Source organism: Balaenoptera borealis, assembly GCF_965194805.1.
Source record: "Balaenoptera borealis genome assembly, chromosome: 12".
NCBI classification, from domain to species: Eukaryota; Metazoa; Chordata; class Mammalia; order Artiodactyla; family Balaenopteridae; genus Balaenoptera; species Balaenoptera borealis.
The window spans coordinates 36,484,008-36,507,465 of NC_138869.1; the positions used below are offsets into that span (position 1 = coordinate 36,484,008).

Consider the following 23,458-nt stretch of genomic DNA (forward strand, 5'->3'; position numbering starts at 1 on the left):
TTACTATTCCTGCAATAATAATTAGACTGTTGTAATAGTTGACTATTGCAACTTAAAGCTTGTCATTTTAAATTTAGTACTAACATCTTTCATTAGTTCAGTATTTACAGCAAGCCAAGCTCTGTGCAAGGTCCTTTATGTTCGTGGCCTCATTCACAACTCTGCAGGGTAGAATTCATCACCACTTTATAGGGAAAAAACCTATTGTGTGCTTTGCTGCACAATAGCCAGGACATGGAAGCAACCTAAATGTCCATCGACAGATGAATGGATAAAGAAGATGTGGCACATATATACAATGAAATATTACTCAGCCATAAAAAGAAATGAAATTGAGTTACTTGTAGTGAGGTGGATGGACCTAGAGTCTGTCATACAGAGTGAAGTAAGTCAATCCATTCAATAGTAAGCTATCTGCTACAAAATAGCAAGGGTAAATGTAGAGAATTTCCCTGGCTTGAACTCTTTATTGGAGCATGTTATCTTTGGCCATAGAGACCTTCTGTTTTGGGAAAAGGACAAGGGAGCACCCCACGGAACAGGCAGCATTAACAAACCAAATCTTCCATCATGCCTAACATGCTGGGTTTACATTTCCTCTGACACGTGTAAAGGGGCCCCCTTTTCCCACCTACAGCATCTTTTCCATATATCCAGTTCAGGCATAAACATGAGCACCCATTTCCTAAATCTGCAGTATCTGTGCCTGCTATGGCCATTGTTATTTTAGCTGCCAGTAATTATGAGCTTTGGGCTTTTGACTCATTTTCTGGCCCAGATTCCCTCATGGAAACTCTTGCTTGTCCTGGAACATTTTTCAGTCCAGGCCCAGAATCCCCATAACTAGGGGGACCTATGTACATGATTCTGTTTTGAATCCAGTCCCTTCCAAGCTGGGTCCCTTACTTTGAAGTGAGCCTCTCCTTGTCACCGTGAACCAGTGTTTCTCACGCCAGGGGACATTCAGCAGCATCTGCGGATGTGTTGGTTGTCACAGCTTGGGGTGGGGGGACACTACTGTCATCTAGTGGTTAGAGGTGAGGATAATATTAAACATCCTTCAATGCACAGGACAGCCCTTCACAACAAAGAATATGCTGGTCCAAAACGTTAGTGGTGGCAAGGCTGAGATTCCCTATCATAGACTGAGAAGTAGCCTGAGACTCATCTATTTGGGCACATGCATTCCAACACACTTTAAATTTTACCCTAGAGGAAGCAGGGTAGGATATTGGTTAAAAATTGCAAGGGGAGGCTTCCCTGGTGGCATAGTGGTTAAGAATCCGCCTGCCAATGCAGGAGACACGGGTTCGAGCCCTGGTCCAGGAAGATCCCACGTGCCACAGAGCAACTAAGCCCGTGCGCCACAACTACTGAGCCTGCGCTCTAGAGCCCACGAGCCACAACTACTGAGCCCTCGTGCCACAACTACTGAAGCCCGTGCGCCTAGAGCCCGTGCTCAGCAACAAGAGAAGCCACTGCAATGAGAAGCCCGTGCACCACAATGAAGAGTAGCCCCCGCTCGTCGCAACTAGAGAAAGCCCGCGCGCAGCAACGAAGACCCAACGCAGCCAAAAATAAAATTAATTAATTTAAAAAAAAAAAGCATATAAAAAAAAAATTGCAAGGGGTGGGGAGAGTTGGACTCAAATAGACCAGACGTGGATTGTCATCCTGAGTTCACCATTGACCTGGGTTTAAATTCTGGAGCACCATTCATTAGCTGCATGACCTTCAGCAAAGAATCACCCTCTCTGAGCCTCAAGTTTCCTCATCTATAAAAAAAGAGTAGGAATCCTCACCTCTTGGGCATAGCAGGGCTCTAAAGCCCCACTCACAGAGCCCAGCACATACAAGCAACGACATTCATTCATTAAGCAAAATTGTTGAGGTCCTACCATGTGCCAGTGTTGGTGAATCCATCAGTGAACAGAACAAATAGACATCATTGTCTTCAAGGAGCTTACCTTCTATTGGGAGGAAACAGACATGTCAGAAACAAACCAGTCAATGGTATCACACAGCACATGGTGAAAGATAGCCAGAGCAGGGGGATGGGCAGTGGCAGGGGCACTGGAAGGGATGCGGCTGTTCTCCTCTCTCTCAAGGCATTCCTCTTCTTTGGGTTTTTCCTCCTAGCAGTAGTCGCTTTTTCTCCGCTAGCTCCCATCCCCTCATCTACCTGTGGCCAGCTGTGCTGATGACTGGGAGGGGTGCAGGTGTGGTGTGTGGCCAGCACTGTCATGAACAACCCCCCATGGCTTGGGCCTGGTTGGCTGTGAGCTGTCTCCAGGGCCAGCCAGCTCCTAACCACACCTCTGTCCAGCATTCTTTATTTCTTTGGGATTCTTCCTTTCAGCATCCTTCCCCTTTCTAAGTGGAGTTTTAAAAAGACGAAATGTTTGTTTTAATCCATCCAAATTAAAGGTGTAAATCTGAGGTTTGATTGGTTCAAGAGCCACTCAGTCATTATTCCTAAAACTGAGCAAATGCATTCCTTCTTCTTTTTTTTTTTTAAAGATGTTTTCTGGCTTTATTCATTTATTTATTTATTTATGGCTGTGTTGGGTCTTCGTTTCTGTGCGAGGGCTTTCTCTAGTTGCGGCAAGCGGGGGCCACTCTTCATCGCCGTGCGCGGGCCTCTCACTATCGCGGCCTCTCTTGTTGCGGAACACAGGCTCCAGACGCGCAGGCTCAGTAGCTGTGGCTCACGGGCCTAGTTGCTCCGCGGCATGTGGGATCTTCCCAGACCAGGGCTCAAACCCGTGTCCCCTGCATTGGCAGGCAGATTCTCAACCACTGCGCCACCAGGAAAGCCCAACATTCCCTCTTCTTAACTGGACTCAAACTCCAAGAAGGCTGACTCCCATCTGACTGAAACCTCCCTGCGATGCATGATTTGCATGTAAACAGCAGGTACAGTCCCCGTAGTAGAAAGAGCTCAGGTTTTGGAGTCAAACAGATCTGGTTTTGAATCCTAGCTGGGGAGATACCTTAGCCTCCCTAGCCTCAGTTTAATCATCAGCCAGATGGGAATAAACTCTCACCTTTCAGGGTGGTTGTGAGGATCAGAGAGAACTCATCAGAAGTACTAAGCATGGGCAAGTATGTACGGCCCCTCTGTGATATACGTGGTGAACTTCATCCCTGTCCCTTCCCCCTTAGTACCCGAGCCCAGCGATCACAAAGGAAAGACAAAACCAGGAATTCTTAGAGACAGAGCTCCCCTAGTATAGCTCACCTCTCTCTTTTTTTCCCCCAAACTGCAACAGGAAAAAAGTCTCCAACTCTGGGAAATTTTTCAATAAAAACATAAAAATATGTTCAATCTTATGTTCGAAACATGAAACTGAAATTAAGATGTATTTGTTCTTCCTATCAGATTGATAATAATATCCTATTGATGAGTGTGTAGAAAAAGGTACTGTCATATACCTTTCTGGAGACTATGAAGTTGAACAGACTATTTGAAGGTCAATTTGCCAGTACTTATCAAATGTTAAGAAGCTGATACTTCTTAGACCAAGGAATTCTACTCAAGGAATCTGCCTTACAGAAATACCAGCATAAATACATAAAGGATGTTCACTAAGGCACTTTTTATAATAGCCAGACACTGGAAACGATTTTAATGTCCATCAGTTGGAGGTTGATTAAATCCATCCAGACTATGGGACACTAACTCTGTAGCCATTAAAAAGAATGGGTGGAGGCTCAAGAAGGAGGGGATATGGGGATATACGTATACATATAGCTGATTCACTTTGTTGTACAGTAGAAACTAACACAACATTGTAAAGCAATTATCCTCCAATAAAGATATAAAGAAAAAAAGAATGGGTGACTTAAGAGGTATAAACTACTATATATAAAATAAATAAGCTACAAGGATGTATTGTATAGCACAGGGATTATAGCCAATATTTTATAATAACTATAAATGGAGTATAATCTATAAAATGTTTGAATCACTATGTTGTACACCTGAAACTAATATAATGTCGTAAACCAACTGTACCTCAGTTAAAAAAAAAAGAATGAGTGACTTAGGACAATGGAAATGTTTTTAAGCTAGAGGTAGTGGTTTCACAACACTGTGAATGTACTAAAGGCCGCTGAATTGTTCACTTTCAAAGTGGTTAATTTCATGTTGTGTGAATTTTACCTCCATAAATTATTATTTTTTTTAAGAGTGGGTCTTATATTCTAACATGGAGAGACATGTTGTTGAGTGAAAAGAGAAGACATTCTGTTTTCTGTGAATGTTAGCAAATGCATAGAAAAGGTGTGGAAAGACGTCGAACAAACTTATAGCAGTTACTTCTAGAAGTGTACTTGGGAAAATGAGGGGATTTGTACTTAATTTTATATTTTTTTGTATGAAAATTTAAAGTTAGCCTAAATTACTTTCAAACTGGTGGTGGAGAGGGGGGACACTTGAAGTTGGTCAGGGGCTGACACTGGAACAAAGAAGGCGGTTGATTCTCTCAAGTGAAAGTGGAAAATGTCTTTGATTTTGAATCTTCTTTTTTGTGTTTTCCTCTTTCTGCTGTTTAATTCCTGCCCCAGCTGGCATCAGAACCGCAAACTGAGATGAGTGAGTTACTTGGTGACTCACTTTGCTTGTTTTGACCTTTCCGTGCCTGTGGCTAATTGATTTTGAGTGCCGGCGGGGGGGGGGGGGGGGGGGGGGGGGGGGGGGGCGGGGATCTGCAAGTATTAGTCTGGTCACTGTTTATAAAGGCCTGTTTTCAAGAGATCACAGGGATTTGTGAGATACTATCAGTAAACTGCATTTGGAGCAAGTACTTTCTTGACCCTCACAGGGCTGGTCCAGCGATCATGAGCTCGTTAATGAGCCCAGGAGCTCACAGGTGCCTAGGCCAGCCTGAGGAACTGTGTTACTGCTTGCAAACAGAGCTCTCGCTTCCTGCTTCCAGAAGGTTGTGGTGATACCCTGAAGCCCCTTAGACCGAGGGGCAGTTTCTTTTTACGTTTTTCATTTATTCATTTTTCTTGAATTATACAAATTTGTAAACTAGGGTGAAAATTACCTATAATGTCATCAGGCAAAAACAATAGATTTTGTGCCATTCCCTTGGTATCTTTGCTCATGTGCATTTTTTCATGATTATAAAGTGTTCATATACAGATTTTAATCCTAATTTTATTTTAACTTACAAAGGAAGGATTTTTACCTGTTAAAAGTATCTCAGAATTGTCTTAATGGCTAGATAACATCCTATCAAGCAGATGAATTATAACTTGTTTAACAACGCCCTTATGTTGAATAGTTCTTTTAAAATTTTCTTTACTTTCTTAAATTTTATGGTTGAATCTCAAAATATTTGGAAGCTACCTTATAATGTCTCAGAGATGATGGCTCATATGTCACATGCAAAGTCAGTTCCTGCCCTCAGGAAGTTTGTAATTCAGAGCAGGTGACCAATAAGTATAATAAAATCTGATCATCACTATATCAGAGAGATGTCCAAATTGTTCTGGGAAAGGATGGGAGAACACTGGTAAAGGCTTCCTAGAGGAGGCATTTGAGTTATATCCCAAGGACAGTTAGGAGTTAGCCAGCAAGGCAACGAAAGAAAAGCATTCCAGGAAAAGAAGACTGCTTGAAGGAAGCACAGCAAATGGCAAAGCATGGTACATTTAGGGAATGGCAGATAGCCTAGTAGGGCTGGAGAATAGGAGGCTCATGGGTGAGTGGCAGGAGATGATTCTAGATAGATAGACTGTGGTCAGATTACAAGAGGACTTCTGTGCCAAAATAAGGAGTTGGAACTTCACATTGAAGGCCATAGACATGTGGCCACAGCCATGGCAGGGAACACTTGCTAAATAAGAATGTGGCTTTTCAGCACAGCAACAACTCTTTGCTTTGGCAGTTTCCAGTAAGTGTGTTGAAATCATCTAGGATGAAGGCTGAAAATGATGCATTCAGCTTTCTTCTTGATCATTTGTATTTGTCAAGAGAAAGCACTGTGGTAGCACGTTTCAGCCACAGGGGAGGACTTTGGATGATTAGACCACCCCAAAGTCTACCAGGACCTCTTTGTAAAATAAGAACATAACTCGGGACAGGCATCATTTGATGCCAAGATGGTAACTGACAGAGAGAACCACAACTGAGGTGAATGTAAGCAGAAAGAGGAATGTATCAATATTAGCCCTTAGTCTTAGTGGCTCTTCCTGGCTTCAAGCACACTGAGATCCAGGGGCTGAGTGTGGGTAGAGCTTGCTGCTTCCCTCCTTCCCTCCCTCGGACTCTCTCTCCATCCCTCATTCTTTGTGTCCCTTTATTCTCTCCTATAGCAGACACACTCTTCTGTGTGAACAGAGAGTTGCTTCAAGAAACTCCTGCTTATATTATTTCGTGAGCTTACAATCCCAAAGGAAAAAGCTTCTGCTCTTTCTCCCATGAAGCACACAGCAAATTTCAGGGAATCGCGTGTCCCTCTCTGAACCAGGGTGGTGGAGTACTCTGATTGGTCAGGTCTGGGGGAGCCCGCCCAAACTACGTGAGAGGGGATACCCAAGGAGAGTGGGATAGTGTTCCCAGAAGGAGGAGGAGAGTAGGAGTACTGGCCAGATGTTCTTTTTGCTTTTTTTTTTTTTTTTTTAAGGACATCCACTACTGTTAACCTTTGTTGTTCTCAAGAGCAGAGGTGTCCACGGGAAAAAAGTAGAGCTCATCGCTTGTCTGAGAGCCGCCTTTGCGCATGCATTTGACCTGAAATGTTCTTGTGCTGTGGTACACTTGGTTATCCCGGTCTCGCAGAACGGATACTCCCTTCATGTCTCTGAAAGCGGCCCCTTGCCCGATTTTCCTTAGCACGTAGGCGCAAGACAATGCCCTACTTCCCACAGGCCTTGTGGCATTGTCCTCTCTTTCTTGCAAATGTCTGATTTATGTTCTGTCAGTAACAGGAAGCCACTCAAACGATCCACCCAGCCCTGCTGCTGCCCCCGTGACGGTTTGTTTTTCTCATTGTTCAGCGCTCCATCAGCTTCCGCAGCGAGAGCCGCCCTGACCTCCTCGCCCCCAGACCCTGGTCCAGAAATGCCGCCCCCTCGAGCACGAAGCGGAGAGACAGCAAGCTGTGGAGTGAGACCTTCGACGTGTGCGTCAATCAGATGCTCACGTCCAAGGAAATCAAACGTCAGGAGGTAGGCTGGGACCCCCGGAGTTGCCCGTGTGTCTAGAACAAGGCACACTGCAGGCGAGAGCCAAGCTGGGGACTACACCGCGGTCTCCAAGTCAGTTCTTCACTGCATTGATAGAAGGACGACAAATGGGGATGTCAGACCTTGTAAGGAGCTGAGAAACCAGCATCCAGCTGGGTGGGTGTGGCCCTGACTTTTAAAAGAAACTGATGTGGGGAAAAAAAAAAAAAAGAAACTGATGTGAAAATCTGAATTTACAAAGAAGATGAATCAGGAAGTGTCTGTTTAGGACCATAGAGTTCACAGAAATAATCATTTTAGTTATATTTTAATAGCAGCTTCTAGAATATTTTAAAATATTCAGTTTATGAAACTTTGATCCAGTTTTGTGGAAAACTTTAATATGGAATGCAGTTAATTTCATTCCCTGTAAATTTTCTGTATCAGTAGCCTAGATGGCTATGATAATACTACTTTATAGAGAACTTGTCATGTGCCAGGCTGTGCTAAACACTTCAAGGGTGCATCATCTAATGAAATCCTTGGAATATCTATTTTAGTGGAGAACCTGACACTGGCAAAAGGAGTACTTGAAAACTTTCTAGGTTTTTGACTCCGCAATTCTCTTCTAGGACTTTATCTGCCAGGCACACTTGTACACAGATGAAAAGATGCACGTGTAAGGTTATTCATCACAGTAATGCTTACAATAGTGCCAGAAAGAACCTGAACATCTATTACTAGGTCCTGGTTCCATAGTGAATGTCCATATATTCTGTAAATATAGAAACACGAGAAGTGATGATATGTACGTATGGCTAAGTGAATAAAGCAAGGCACAAAGTAGGGTGGTATAGTATGCTACCATTTATGTAAAAAAAGTAAAAATGAGTGTGTGTGTGTGCGTGCTCACATATTTGCTTATAGACGCATAAAATATTTCTGAAAGGACGTATAAGGAGCTGGTAACATTGTTGCTTCCTGAGAGGGTAACTGGGTGGTGGGAAGGAGGAGGTGAGAGGGAAGTTTTCACCGTGTGCCCATTCCTACACTATAAATTTTGAACCATGTCAATGTTTGTCTATTAAAAAATGAATAAATAATTTTAAAATAATATGTACACTGAAAAAATCATTTGCAGAAATATGGCAGAGTCTTAACAGTGGTTAACAAATGGTATTGTGAATAATTTAAAATTTTCCTCTTTATACTTTTCTGTGTAATAGTGTGCATATATAACTTGTACGGTGGGAAGGAAGGAAGGAGGGGAGGATTGATTCTGCAGATGAGGAGATTACTAAGGTACAGTGAACACGAGGTCACCCACCTAGAAAGTTACAGAGCTTGAGCTGGGAACCAAATCCCATGGTCTTCACAGTGACACTGTGCTGCCCACCGCCCTCCACAGACACCTGACTGTGGTGTATCCCAGTATGGGGTTCTATGGTTTTCCTCTCTTGGGGGCCACATTGAGCTCTGGTAAAACAGACATACAAGGAAATCTGAGGAAGGTCCAAGTAAAAATATTTGATTGTATTGCAACCACCCATGTCCTGGTTTTGATAATGCTCTCTAGTTATGTAAGATGCCACCATTGGAGGAAGCTGAGTAATGGCTATACAGGGCCTCTCTGTATTATTTTTGTACCTTCTCATGTGAGTCTAATTATTTCAAAATAAAAGGTTAAACAAAGTAGAGTACCCGGAGGGCATGACATGGAAGCTTTACTGGGCCTTGAGAGGGGTCACCATGCACTGGCCTCCAGCGCAGTGTTCTGCCTCTGCCCGCTGGGCCAGGGAGCACATTCATTGTCCTGCTCTCCACCAACCCCAGGGATGGAGGTGTTCTCCAAGCCTGCTCGCCTCTTCCCTCTGGTCTGAAAGAAACGTAGTAGTCACCACAGGCATGTAGTTCTTTAATAATGTAAAGTTTGCCAACAGTTGAGACTCTCAGATGAGAGTGAAAGACTGTTCTGCACATCATAGCTCTTAAATTATGATGGCTTAATAGAAGCAAATCAGTGTGTCCACTTACACACTCTTGCACACAGCCAGCTCCTGTAACTTTATTTATTGTGCAGTGCGGGGCCAAGAAGTAAGTTAGAATGAATTAACTTCACCAGACACCTAGAGTGATAAAATATTGGATTCTTCTTGCAATGCAGCCTAAAGACAAGTGGCTGATGGGAATAAAGCTTTCTGTTGAGATTTACCTTCTGTTGAATAGAAGGAAGACAAATTGTGATGGCCCAATTAATAATAATTCCATGTCCATCACTGAGAACAGACCCCGAATCATTTATTATGATTGCCACTGACAAAAGAGACATGGAATCCATGGCTCAAACTCTAATTATTTTACCTAAAATAGTTCCATCTTGTTCAGCTGCATCACAATTCTGTAAATGAAATATGACTTGTTGGATTAGAAACATATGTGGAAACTCTTTCTCCCACAAACAAATAGGCACATTACACAGAAGTTTTGCAAAATCTTTTCTTTGTAGGTTTTAGCCACTAGATGCAATTGGTTCGGGTCAATTTAACTTCTTAAGAATCCTTTAAAAATCCTTAAGAAATAAGTAGATTTGGGGCTTTGAGCATCAGTTGAATTTGGTCTCGAAAATGAAAGTTCAGTAAATGTGTTTTATCTTTCCTTGCAGGCGATCTTTGAGCTTTCTCAAGGAGAAGAAGATTTAATAGAGGACTTGAAATTGGCAAAAAAGGTACATTCGAATCCAGTAGTCCTTTGAGTCACCTCCTGCTTTTTTCCTCTGAGTAATTTCACAGTTCTAAGATTGTGTTTTATGAGTACTCATTCTATGACTAAGACAGGTCATCAAAAATTGAGAAGAACCTACAAACCAAGTAGTGGGGAAAATGTCTCAAAGCAGGAAGGCTCTAGACCTGGCACCATTAGGGGTTCTCCTCTGCAAGTCTCTAATGCACCGCAAAGAATATTTCAGTTTAATCAGAAGGTATTCATCGGGCCTGGCTTCACATGCATTTCATTGTCCTAGAAGTCTCACACGCAGGTCCCCTTCATCCCTGGGAGAGAGTGTGTAGACATCTGAAACTGGAACCATGTCTTAGAAAGTCATTTGAAGCCCATAAGTGGGTAAAGTGGTTCACTGAGGCAACTGCACACTACCATGTAAGTTAGGGTCTTTTATATGGAAACTTGTTTTTAATCACTTTGTGTGTGGGAAGGGAGAGGAAATTCATGCCTTGTAGTCTGTATAGTCTTGACAACAGCCTTCCTCGAAAACCTTTCCATTCCACTGACCCCCATGGAGGCTAAAATCCAGAATCCTTCATCTGACACTCACAGCCTCCTTGAAAAATCAGAGGGTTGGAAAGATACTTCCCTTCTTTTAAGTGTCCTTAGTCCAACTTTATGCTAATGTCCTTAGTCCAACTTTATCCCATCTGTAGCATTCCTGAGAAATGGCTATCCAAGCTTTTCTTGGAGGCAGCCAAGAAACTGAGTTTTGGGCAGGGCTGAGGAGGAGGAAGATGGGGAGGACAAAGAAGGCATTTAGGGACTTCCCTGGTGGCGCAGTGGTTAAGAATCCGCCTGCCAATGCAGGGGGACACGGGTTTGAGCCCTGGTCGGGGAAGATCCCATGTGCCACGGAGCAACTAAGCCCGTGCGCCACAACTACTGAGCCTGCGTGCCTAGAGCCCGTGCTCTGCAACAAGAGAAGCCACCGCAATGAGAAGCCTGTGCACCTCAACGAAGAATAGCCTCTGCTCACCGCAACTAAAGAAAGCCCATGCGCAGCAATGAAGACCCAACGAAGCCAAAAATAAATAAATAAAATTAATTTAAAAAAAAAAAAAAGAAGGCATTTAACTCTGGGAGACATCTTGCTGGTCATAAGTCCAACTCCTCCTTCCTGCATCAAGATTTCCCTTTTTCACTTCTATCCTTTGCTTTGCTGGTCCTACCTTCCTGGAAACCCTTCCCTTTCCTTTCAACCATCCATATCCACCTATCCTCCAGAATCAAACTCAAGTCTCAGTTCATTCTTCAACAGTATTTACTGCCTCCTTCTCTATGCCAAGCAGCTCATCTTTAAATTCTCCCTTAGCCATTCTACCTCTAATTCTCCGATCCTCTAGAGCAGTTATGATTTGATGAATTTTTGCTGCAGTGTGACAACTGTCCTATTTTTAATCTTGAACTACTTTTTAAACATATATTTAATTTTCCATGCCTTTTTTTTTTTTTTAATCTTCCCAATTAGCTTCATAAAACTCCTTCAAGGCAGGGACTGTGCGGTCTGAGTGTTTGTATTCTGTTGCAGTGCCCTGGGTATATGTATGTGTTCATGTGGTTTAATTGTCATTAATAAGAGGTAATAAGATTGGCAGAGGTTTTGCCCTCTTTGCTTCAAATCCATAGTAAAGGATACCAAGCACCTTTTTTTCCCCCCTTCCTTTACTTAGTTTAAATATGGACTAATTGAAAAATAACCTGCTAGTAACTAATTTTGTATAAAGTGGGAGATTTTCAAGCTGCTGGACCTTCAATAAAGTTAATTTTTAAAACATTATACAAATCAAATCTGTGCTATACTTAGGATTTGTGCCCTTTCCGAGATGTAAGATATACTAGAATTAAAAAAAAAGAAGCTTTAAAAAAATCTGCTTTGCTTTATCAACAACCACAAAAGGCTCAAAGCAATGCTGGATTCTCATCTGCTCCAACCACACCCATCTGCTGTTTGTGCAGCATTATGGGAGAAGTCGTGGGGAGAGCCAAATATTTTGTTATTGCGTAGGGCCTCTCAGAAGGCATTTACATTAACAACTTACTTCCTCTGATTTTAAATGTTTGCCTCCATCTCTTGCCCTTCTTGTGCAGGCCTATCATGACCCCATGCTGAAACTCTCCATAATGACAGAACAAGAGTTGAATCAAATTTTTGGAACACTGGACTCCCTGATTCCTCTACATGAAGGTATAATTTTGTTACCAGAATGAGTCCTGACTTGTAGCGTTAATTGAGTTGTCTTATAACAAGTCATGGTTATGTAATAATGTGAGTAACCCAAAATCTCCCAGCCCTGTTCATATTTGAATGCCTAACAAAATAAGCATTCTGTTTGTTTTTTTACCAGACCTCCTTAGTCAGCTTCGAGATGTACGGAAGCCCGATGGCTCAACTGAGCACGTCGGCCCCATCCTCGTGGGCTGGGTAAGAAAAGTTCTCTGGTCTTGATTGAAGATAAATTTCAATAATGTAGATGGAGTTTCATTTTAGCGAGACTCGTTTTATTGGCAAACACTGGTTTCACATCAGAAAAAATTAAAATAGCAAATTTCTAGTAAAATTTATCATTACATTTAGCCTTTATCTCCTCAAAGCATGGAAACAATTTTTTTATTATTATAAATGTACTGCATTTAAAGATAACATGGTCTTTGTGCAATAAAAGAAGTAAAGGCACATGTGAAATTGTTACTAGTTTCACATTAAAGAAAGTAAAACTAGTTAATATTCACATCAGGCCAATTACGAATATAATTATTACATTTTTTATTCTAGTAAAAATTTATGTACAGCTTCCTGTCCATCACTAAGAAAGCTTTTATTCATGCTACAAAAAAAAACTCTTACGGTCAAATGTCATTTCATAAATGTTGTTAGTGTTTAGCATATATCTGATCCTAAGTAACTTCTTAAGAGAGCTGGTTATTATGCTGATCTTTATCCCAATATAACCCATACCCTTTCCTAATTGAAGAAATCACCTGTGACTTTAGGTTACGGGTTCTAATTTATGGTTCTGGGGCTGAACTGGTGTTGTATTGAGTGCATAACGTGGTTGTTCAGTTGTAATTTATTTTAGACAAGGCACGCACTCTCTATTTTGCCACAGTCCCCACCACTCCCTATTATCATTTCTGTTTCCTTCTGTGAGTCCTCGAGTGTTCCACCCCTGCCCCAGGTTAGTTCAGGAGTCAATTTTAGCACTGAGGCTGAAATATCCCAAGGGTATCTGAAAGGCAAGTAATGTTCTAAGATGAATAATTTAGAAAACCTGCCTTAATATTTCAGGAGAGATCATTCATCTTAATTTTTGACTTTGATTTTATTATGAGCCATGTTAGATGGCTTAACTTCATTAGCCCACAGAGAAATTTCTCTAAAGAGAGTTAGCCAGCTGGAGACAGAGGAGGTGTAATGAGAAGAGAGAGTCTGCCTCAATCTTTCTTCAACTTCCTCAGTCTGTGGATTGCTTCGGTGGGAGTGAGGGCACAACTCCAGAATAGCATGATGACCCCTCTGTTTTTGACAAGATGGCAATGTAGAACTACAAGTTTTCCTCAGACGTCATATACAAATTGTCAGTTCATGCCAGAAGCAAAAATGAACACATTTGCCTTGTTACTAATTTTTTTTCTGAAATAAATGCACTTCATTAGGAAATTGGTTTGATATGGGGGTAGATTTTGCAGTCATTTTCTGTACATACCCCAAAGAAGTTTGACCATGCCGGTCCATTGCTATCTGGACACTTCCCACATCAAATGGGAACTTGCAGCTTGAAGAGCAGCCTAAAATTAAACAACTGGCCCACTGTTACCAGACCTCATGAGAAACGGTCCTTATTCATCAGGACCGATGAGCAGTTAAATGTTTTCCCTCTTTTAACTGCAGATGTGTCCATGTGAGTGGGAATTGTAAACCAAGGGGTACATCTGTTTGAGTTCTGGTCTTTTTAACAGAACAAAATAAACATCTTAGTGGACTTTGAATGAGAAAAGTCAGAGCCCATTCAACCCATGAAAAATTGATTTTTTTCCCCCCAAAGGAAAAAAGTGAAAAAAATAAAAAACCCTTTTAAACAAGTGAGTTTCCCAAGTGAGATAGCCCTGGCCAGTCCTTTTGACCTTAGAATGAATCAATTACTTTGAAGACCTTAAACAGAGTGGTGGGTTTTTTTTCAGGGAACCACCCTCGTTACTGAAGATCAGTAACCATAGGTTGGCCTGTTCTCATAAGCCTCCCCTTCTCATAAAGAAACAACTTCCCAAGTGACATCTTCATGCTAACGTTTTTTCAGTAATGAAGTAATTTATCAAGTCTCCAAGGCAGCAAGTTCTCATGTTAATTTGGGTTCTCATTAAATTTGCATTCCAAAGAGAGAGTCAGGGTACACGGAAGCAAAAAAATACATTTGCTCTATCACTTTTCATGTTAGGAAGATAGAAAGAATTTAAAAAAAAAAAAAAAAGGCTGAGAGTTTCCCTTAGAAATTCTTGATAGTCTACTTAAAGAGATGGTGAATAGTTCAGAGCTTTCGAGGGTGGTGGGGAGGCCAAACACATTTCAGACTGGTTTTGTCTCCAGCTGAGCAAGTAGTTTTGTTTCTCTCAACCACAGTTTCTTCAATGAAAATATTCTAGGGTTAAATAATAATAATATTAATAATAGCTATTACTTACCAATTCTTAACCAGGAGCCAAGCTCTTGTTACACTTTTTATCTGCCATATCTCAGTATCTCACTAAAAGAGGACATTAGTATGTGCATTTTGTAAGTGGGGAAACTGAGGCTTCTGAAGGGTCACCTGACTATTAACTGTCTGAGTTAGGCTTTGAACATGATACTCCCTGGTTCCAGAGTCTGTCCTCTTAACTGCTGAGTTATCACAGCGTATTTTGGAACCAAGATGTGTATATTCTTCATTCCCTATCTAGTTAAAGGTCACTTGTGGCTTTTTCTAGCCAGTGGGCTGAACCAGATAGCTTTTCAGGTTATGCTCAGGAAATGAGCACCTTGTGAGCTGTGAACACAGGACCAGAGCCAGATTTGGTTGCCATGGCAGCAGAGGCGGCAGGATCAGAGAAGGTAATGGCCCATTGGACAGCAAGTGGCCGTGTGGTTGGGGTTCCTTGCTAGTTTACATCTGATGGTTACTACTGATTTGTTTCTCCATAATGAAAACATTGGGCATTTCCAGGTCTTTTTAAAAAGCCAGGAAGTGGAAATGCAAATAAGAGGACCTGAGTCTCTTTTTAATTAATTCTGAAGATCTAAATTACAAGCCACAGTGCCACATCTCTGTGTGTGTGTGTGTGTGTGTGTGTGTGTTTCTGTGTGTGTGTGTGTGTGTAAGTACCAATCATCATTACTTTCAAATACAACATTGAGGAAAGAATTTCTGTAGCTCTTTTTAACACAAATAGAGGGTTTTTTTTAAGTAACATGTAAGGAATGTAGACATTTCCAAGGAATGTTAAATTCGACAGTGAACTTTTAAACATTACACATCCAGGGTGTTTGTGCATGTGTGTGTGTGTGTGTGTCTGTGTGTGTAAGCACCAATTATCATTACTTTCAAATATAACATTGAGAAAAGAATTTCTATAATTCTTTTTAACACAAATAGAGGTTTTTAATAACATGTAAAGAAGGTAGGCATTTCCAAGGAATGTTAAACTCAACAGTGAAGTTTTTAAACATTACTTTCATGGTATCTTGTTTGGTTTCAGTCACTGAGAAAATAATTTCAAAGAAAGGTATAAAAGAAGTAGCAGAATAGTTAAACTTTGACCCATTGTTCAGATGCTGCCACAACTTATTTTTAAGCTGTGTTCACAAACCATCAAATATTACCTAATCTGGTAATCCATTAAACATTCATTCTTTTGTTCATTCAGAATACAGACTTTGAATGTTTATTGTACAGTAGGCCCATTGCACAGAAGGATGCAGAAATGAAAGACCCTCTTGCCACTGTCTTGCAATGAATCCCTCCACAGAGCAGGAGTTATGGTAAAAGCGGCTTCCTAGTCCAGGGAGAGAAGCAAACATTGCAGGGCCAATGGCTGCATTTTATTGCCTCCAGTGACTTTCTGGAAGCTGACAGCCCGTGCATTAGGATGCTGTCATAGGGAGGAGTGGAAAAGGGAGATGAGCAGCGCTTTCACTGAGTCTCTGACTCCTTCTTTGCACCATGTGACTGATGGGACATGTCAGGGAAATTAGTATTTCACTGGAAGGAAAATAGTGGACTTGAAGTGTTCCAAAGTCTTTAAGCTTAAATTGTTCTTTGCATGGAATTGTGATGTTAACCATTAGGTATAGCCAAGAATCATTCTGGCCTGTCAGAACTAATTTAAAAGATGTTTCTAAAGGCTTTCTGAATCTAATTTTTTAGTAATTATACTTTTGCTTTAACTTCTTGGAGTGCTTTATATTTGGTCCGCCTTGGAATCAGGTACCTTAAAACTAATGTAGAGGTGCTTGCGCTGGGCCATGCAAAGGGCTGGGCTGTGGAGTCTGACTCCTTTCTTTTTGTGCCACTAAGTCTTCTAGATTAGTTTCTTATTAATAATTTTAAAAGAACCTTTATTTAAAAAAATATAGGAGACTTTCCTCTCACCAGATACTTTTGAAAGTTTAGGACAATTCTGTATGCGTATGCCATAATTCCAGTTTAGGAAAATTCTGAATTGTGTGCGTATACAGTAATTCCAGTTCTTTTGTGTCTAGCTTAGATTGGCAGAAATGCAAACAAATTACTGAGGTCTTAACAATCAAGAAAGTAAACATGCCACTAAGAAAATAACTTTGTGCAAGCAAGCAGGAGCTTAAAGAACTATCCGTTGCGAGCCATTTTGAAGATTCCATTTCTGTCTCCTCCAGCCATCTAGGTAAAGGAATGTTGGCCAGGCCTGGAGACCAGTTAGGTTTTCTTCAGTCCCAATGAGTGATGTTAGCATGTAGCTTCAGAGCACAATTATTTTAATGCTCCAACCCTCCTTTAATGTTCCTTTCTTAGCTGCCTTGTCTCAGCTCCTACGACAGCTACTGCAGCAATCAAGTAGCTGCCAAAGCTCTGCTGGACCACAAAAAACAAGATCACCGAGTCCAAGATTTCCTGCAGCGATGTTTAGAATCCCCCTTTAGCCGCAAACTAGATCTCTGGAATTTCCTTGATATTCCAAGGAGCCGTCTGGTGAAATACCCTCTGCTTCTTCGAGAAATCTTGAGGCACACACCAAATGATAATCCAGATCAGCAGCACCTGGAAGAAGCTGTGAGTTTGTTCCTTTCTGTCTTGCCTTGTTGTTTTCCCCAATGGCTAGAAGGTGAAGGGTCCCTGGGTACCAGGACTCAGGAATCTTGGGTTCCAGGCCTGGCTCTGACATTAACCATGTTTTGATTCTGCAAATCAGCACTATTCATAATCTATAAAATGCAGTATTTACATGAAATGCACTCTGAAGTCCCTTTAATTCTAAAATTTCTTGATTCTGTATAGGTGACTCTGTAATCTGTTTGTTACAGTTGCTGACTGTGAGGGTTAAGATCTCTGTGGAGATTTTAAACTGAATAGCTTTGTTTAGTGAGCAAATGAGAGTTGCCTTTTACCTTTTACCAAAGCCCATTTGTGAAGTCAACACCCATTTAAGACCCAGCTCTCCTTGGCCCCAGATTGAAACATGGAGCCTAGTCAAACCTACTCCCCAGCAACTGTATTGAGTACGGGGCTGGATGGTTTGGGAAATACGGATTCTTCCATAGCAGCAAGAGAAGACCAGGAAAAATGGGGTCCATATTGTAAGACTCTGGTGAACTGTGAGCGTTCTGCCCAGAGAGCTCAGTTCTGATTGTGGGGCTCTGCGGGGCAGGGCAGAGGAGCAAATGGCCTGGGCACAGGTGTGAAGAAATGACAGGACAGGCCATGCCAGGGAATGCCATGGATCAGTCTGCCTGGGGTTAGCGATACTCAGAAAGCAGCAGGAGAAGGGGCAGAGGTTGGTGGTTCACATTGGTTATAGGGAGTTTTAAATATCAATTTGAGACATTTTTCCTTTGTTGTGCTTTTGTTTTTTAAGTAGCTTAGATTCAACGTTCAAATCCCAGCTCCATCACTGACAAGCTGTGTAATCTCGGACGTGTCACTCTTCATCTGTAGGACAGGGGACAGAGGAGACTAGGGACAGGGAAGCAAGCTGGGAGGATGCTGCGGTGGTCCAGATGTGCAGTCTTGGAAACCTGCTTAGGGAGTCAGCAGTGGGTATGGAGGCTAAGAGAGCCTCTGTTCAAAGAGCTCATTGCCTGACTGGGTCTGGGACAGTAACAGAAGGTGATATGCAAAGGTGATTGGAAAATCAGAAGCCTTGAGCCTGTGGCGCAAACTGCCTATCTCTTCCCAGAGAAGGACTTAACTTACTTAATAGTAAGTAGTAACAACAACAGCAATAATAATAGTAACACCTGCTGACATGTAGTGAGCATCTAGTAAATCAACTTTATGTAATTGCCTTATGGGTTATGTATCTCATTTAATCCTCATAATAACCTGTGAGGTACCCGTTCATGTTAGGGCCGTTTTCCTTTTCCAGATCAGGCTTGGGGGCGTTAAATAACTCACCCAAGTCCAGGGCCAGCAAGTAATGGAGTAGATATCTGAACCTTGTCAGTGTAGACTGCAAATATTATGACTTTTCCACTTCTTTATGATCCTATGGAGCTGAAAGCCTGGCTACTTCTTTAAGCCCCTGTTGCCTTTGGAATTGCAGAGAGCTGTCTGGCCACCAGGCTTTGTGGAGGGGCCTCACTGGTACAGAGCTGGGCCAGTTGTCCGTGTGGGGATAGAGAAGAACAAGGAAAGACTCTCTCCTGATTCAAGAGGTGTTTGATGTGTCTGGCAGGCCCAACATACAGACTAGCCTACCAATCCAGCATGATGAGGGATGCAGACACCAGGGATGAAGCCCATCTCACTTCATCGTGTCTGTTTTCATTACTGGAAAGAGCAATAGCGTTGCCTCCTCTCCATATTTCATCCCAGCAAGTGTGTGGTCTGTAGGAATGAGAACAACAGGGAGCTCAAACTAGTCTAAATAATTACTTTTTTGAAGCAAACAAGCCTGCTCTGAATTTTACGGTAAAGATTTCTTCTTTTTAATATGCAGCATGAAAGAATAATGCTTTGTTTTAAAAAAACACCCAGTGAGCTAAAGTTTGAATTTAAAAACAGATAAGAATATGATTGTTTGCAATATGAAAGGATGCGCCAGTTTCCCTCGTGCATAAAATGTGATGCTATTTTAGAAAGTTGAATCTGCACCTAGTTATTCAGGCAGACTTATGTGTGAAGCATGGTATACCTGCATTTGAAAGTGTCTGCAAAGCAAGTCTTCTAAATGCCCATTTACACTATATAGGCACAGCAGTTTTTCCCTCTTCTTTTCAAAATCCCTGTGGCATTACCGTAGATGAACAGAAATATTTAGCCCTGTACTCCTGAGTGCATTGTGAATGTTTGATAACCATAAAGTCCACAGTACCAATGTAGCTTGACTTATATGTGCCCTGAATAAATTTTCCACCTATGAAAAGGGAAAAATCAGGGAACTCTAAGTAAATTGCTTCTACACCAAACATTCAGTCTTATGATTAGATCTAAAGAAAGGTCTTGCTTTTAATGCAGTGGGTAAACTACATCTGTATTAAATTTCTTAGTAGTATTTTGGAGGGTTGATAGAAATTTCCCCCCAAAGAGAACATCTTAAAATAGAACTTTGGATATTCATATATTCCAGATCTGGTTGTTTAATGTTTTAAATTCTAAGGATTGTTTCAGCCAGAAAATGATCCTGCAGACCATCTCTTCCCTCTGCTTGCCACTGTTCCAATTCCTTAAAAAGTATCACTGGAATTAATGGGAAGAACAGTCCTGCTTTTGATGCAACAGCAGTGAAGGCTGCTATTCTTGGTCCATGTCGGGAGCCGACGAGTAGATATTACCGCACAAGGGACTAGACAGACAGGACCTTCAGATTCTACTTTGAGGATGACGATTCCAGCATGTGTGGGTTTAATCCCTGTTCTGTTATAGGTATCTTTTATCATCTTCCTTTTCCAGCCCCTGCCCTTCAGTTTGAACCCAAATGAGAGATACAACAATAAATTTAATTTAAATGCACAACTACCATGACTGTTTGCTATTGGCAATCTGCTATATGTAACTTTATTCCTTGCTGCAATTCTGCAAAATAAATTCCTCTCAAGAACCAGTGCAGAGAGATTAGACATGGTATGCAGGTGGATTAGTTCATGGTATACAGGTCAATATAAATACAAAATAATATTTTCAATAAATGAAAGCAAACCCAGAGTTTCTATGATAAATATAGACATAGAATATGGAATAACACCAATTGTTTCCATTCTTTTGTCTCTTTTTGTTTTTTCAAACACCTGAGAGAAAAGCAGCATTTGAGAGTAGTCATAGCTGCCTAAGGAACCACTGTGGCTTTTGAGTTTATTAATCTTCACGTGAAATGCCCGCTGTTCAATTCCTGAGTTAAATTAGGAAATGAACATATCTTTATGCCTATAGTACATCTTCCTTCTGGTTTCCTGGATAGTTGCAGGAAATTCAGAAAATTAACTCAAGTACTGATTAATTCCAGCTGCCCAGGTACACCTAGTAATAGCAGATAAGATGAACCACAGCAATTAATGCAAAGGTGTTTTTTGGGGTTTTTTTGGGTTTTTTTTGGCTGCGTTGGGTCTTCGTTGCTGTACGTGTGCTTTCTCTAGTTGCGACGAGCAGGGGCTACTGTTCGTTGCGGTGTGCGGGCTTCTTGTGGTGGCTTGTCTTGTTGCGGAGCATGGGCTCTAGGTACATGGGAAGCCCCACAAAGGTCTTTAAAAGCAAGGAGAGACTTCCCTGGTGGCTCAGTGGTTAAGAATCTACCTGCCAATGCAGGGGACACACATTTGATCCCTGGTCCAGGAAGATCCCACATGCCTTGGAGCAAGTAAGCCTGTGCACCACAACTGCTGAGCCTGCGCTCTAGAGCCTGTGTGCCGCAACTACTGAGCCCACGCACCACATCTACTGAAGCCCGCGTGCTCTAGAGCCTGTGCTCTGCAACAAGAGAAGCCACTGCAATGAGAAGCCCGTGCACCGCAACAAAGAGTAGCCCCTGCTCGCAGCAACTAGAGAAAGTCCACACGCAGCAACGAAACCCAACGCAGCCAAAAAAAAAAAAGGAAAAAAATTTTTTTAATTATTAAAAACAAGGAAAAAGTATGGATTTCACTACATATTAAAAATGTAATAAAGTAGAAAGATAAGGTAGATATAAAACAATTGCTCAGATACCTCCCATATATTTTAAGCTTCTTGAGGGCAGCGACCCTGTCTCATTTCTTTGAATGACACCACCTAGTCTGACACTGAACAGATGCTCAACAAGCATTAATTGAATTAATTTGAAGGATGAGTCATAGCTTTAGAATATTTTGTGAAATTTCTTGTTTGTTTGTTTTTGAAAGTAACAATAAATAATTAGTCATCTTTGAAAACCAAAAGGGGGAAAAAAGAAACAGGGAGAAAGTTTGTACACCAAAGTGTTCCATTTATTACTTGTTTTGTGTTAGGGAAACTCAGATTAATTTCACAGGACTTACATTAAACATTAGGTTGACATCAAAGACCAAAAAAATTCTTTTATGACATAAAGAGCCTGTATTTTTAAAAATAATGTTTTTTTTAAATTATCAAAGTAGTGCTACCATCCAAATTCAGGAAATAGAGAAAAGAGTAAATAAATGATCTTTGAAACTCTTAGTAGCTACAAAGGTGCAGAGATTATGCCTCTGTCCATAGCATGCAGTCACCAGGCTTCAGCTCAAAGCTGTAAGATCTTCTATCAAACTTGCATGGAAATGCCAAGGTTGTAACTGGGTAGAAGTTTTTATCCAGTTGCTTTGGGCAGAAGGCAAGTGAAAAATAATCATTTAACAATCTTAGAACTCACTACCACTTGAACACAAGGTCTGGTAGCTTTTCACTGAGTAAAAGCCTCTTTTAAAACCTTGCTTTTCAGAGACTGGTTTGTTTTTCCATTAAGTAAATGTGACCAAGAAGAGGCCTTACTGACACTTCTCATCTGTTACATTCTTTTCCGTTAATACCAGCACAAGAAAGAAGGGACTGTTGGTCTTTTCACTATTAGGGGACAGAGGACTCTGGTGAAGAAGTCATTACTTTGCCTTGGATTGGTGTCACTGAGTTTTTACTCAACTAATTTCTTGCTCCTTTGTTTTCTAGAATTTTCTAACTTTTAGATGTATTGTCCATGTTATAGAACAACACTACATTGGAATAAATGCTTACTGAACATGTCTCAGTGTTGTGCTCTTGTTGTGTTTTGCTTCATTTTGAATTTAACAGTAATGCAGGGAATTCCCTAGTGGTCCAGTGGTTAGGACTCCGCACTTTCAGAGGACCTGGGTTCAGTCCCTGGTGAGGGAACTAAGATCCCACAAGCCGAGCGGCCTGGCCAAAAGAAGCAAAAAAACAAAAACAATAATGCATCCACCATTACTTTGAAATCCCTCTACCCCTGATTTACTCACGTGTGCTGTAGGTATGGGCCTGAGTGTATATAGACAAATTGTCCCCGTTCTTACTCCTAGTGTCCTTTGTTTCCATTCCTAGTTCCCTGTCTTTCATAAATCATTTATGTTTTGTCACTAAAAAGATATCCAAACCATCTATTCACACCCAATTTGCAAATATTGTTTGTAGGTTAGATTAAGTGCATGTAGAGAGACCTTGAAACTGGGTTTCAAATCCCTAAGGACAATCCAATCCCTTTTCTAGACTATTACATTCTACTTTTCCTCTCCTTGGCCACATTTTTTGAATGCCTACATTTTCAACATTGTGAGCATGTTTTAAGAAATGTGCAATATAGAGCTTAGTAATTATAAGTCCTGCACATTGAAATCAATACCTCATATCTCTTTCACTCATATAAAATTATGCATCAACATTAGTTTTATATATAATACAAATATGTGTGTGTGTACAAATGAATATGTTGTATGTAGTTATATGTGTACATGTATAGATGGTGTACAGATGGATAGATACAGTATATTAAAAACATTTATTTATTTTTCCCTTTTCCCAAAGCAGCAACTTAGATAACATGATCTCAGAATTAGATCCAAGTGTATCTTAGTGACTTTCTAGGCCTGAGTACCTGGGCCTTGTTGGTGTGAATGGTTTGCTGACTTTCCCCATCCTTTTTTTTGTTTTCACAGATAAACATCATTCAGGGAATCGTGGCAGAAATCAACACCAAGACTGGAGAATCTGAATGCCGTTATTATAAAGAGCGACTTCTTTACTTGGAAGAAGGCCAGAAAGACTCCCTGATTGACAGCTCAAGGGTGCTGTGTTGTCATGGCGAACTGAAGAACAACCGGGGCGTGGTGAGTAGTTAC

The 23,458-nt window shown here is 41.2% G+C and overlaps 1 protein-coding gene across 5 annotated transcripts in view; it reads left to right on the forward strand.

Moving 5' to 3' along the window:
* The window catches only part of ARHGEF3 (Rho guanine nucleotide exchange factor 3), a 307,479-nt gene that overhangs the window by 274,701 nt on the left and 9,320 nt on the right, over positions 1-23,458 (forward strand). For all 5 annotated transcript variants that reach the window (XM_082344797.1, XM_082344798.1, XM_082344796.1 and 2 more), the window contains 6 exons: positions 7,012-7,182; positions 9,842-9,904; positions 12,049-12,145; positions 12,306-12,382; positions 16,980-17,237; positions 23,276-23,446. In XM_082344797.1, the coding sequence (XP_082200923.1) occupies positions 7,012-7,182; positions 9,842-9,904; positions 12,049-12,145; positions 12,306-12,382; positions 16,980-17,237; positions 23,276-23,446 (837 nt within the window). The remainder of the gene's footprint in view (positions 1-7,011; positions 7,183-9,841; positions 9,905-12,048; positions 12,146-12,305; positions 12,383-16,979; positions 17,238-23,275; positions 23,447-23,458) is intronic.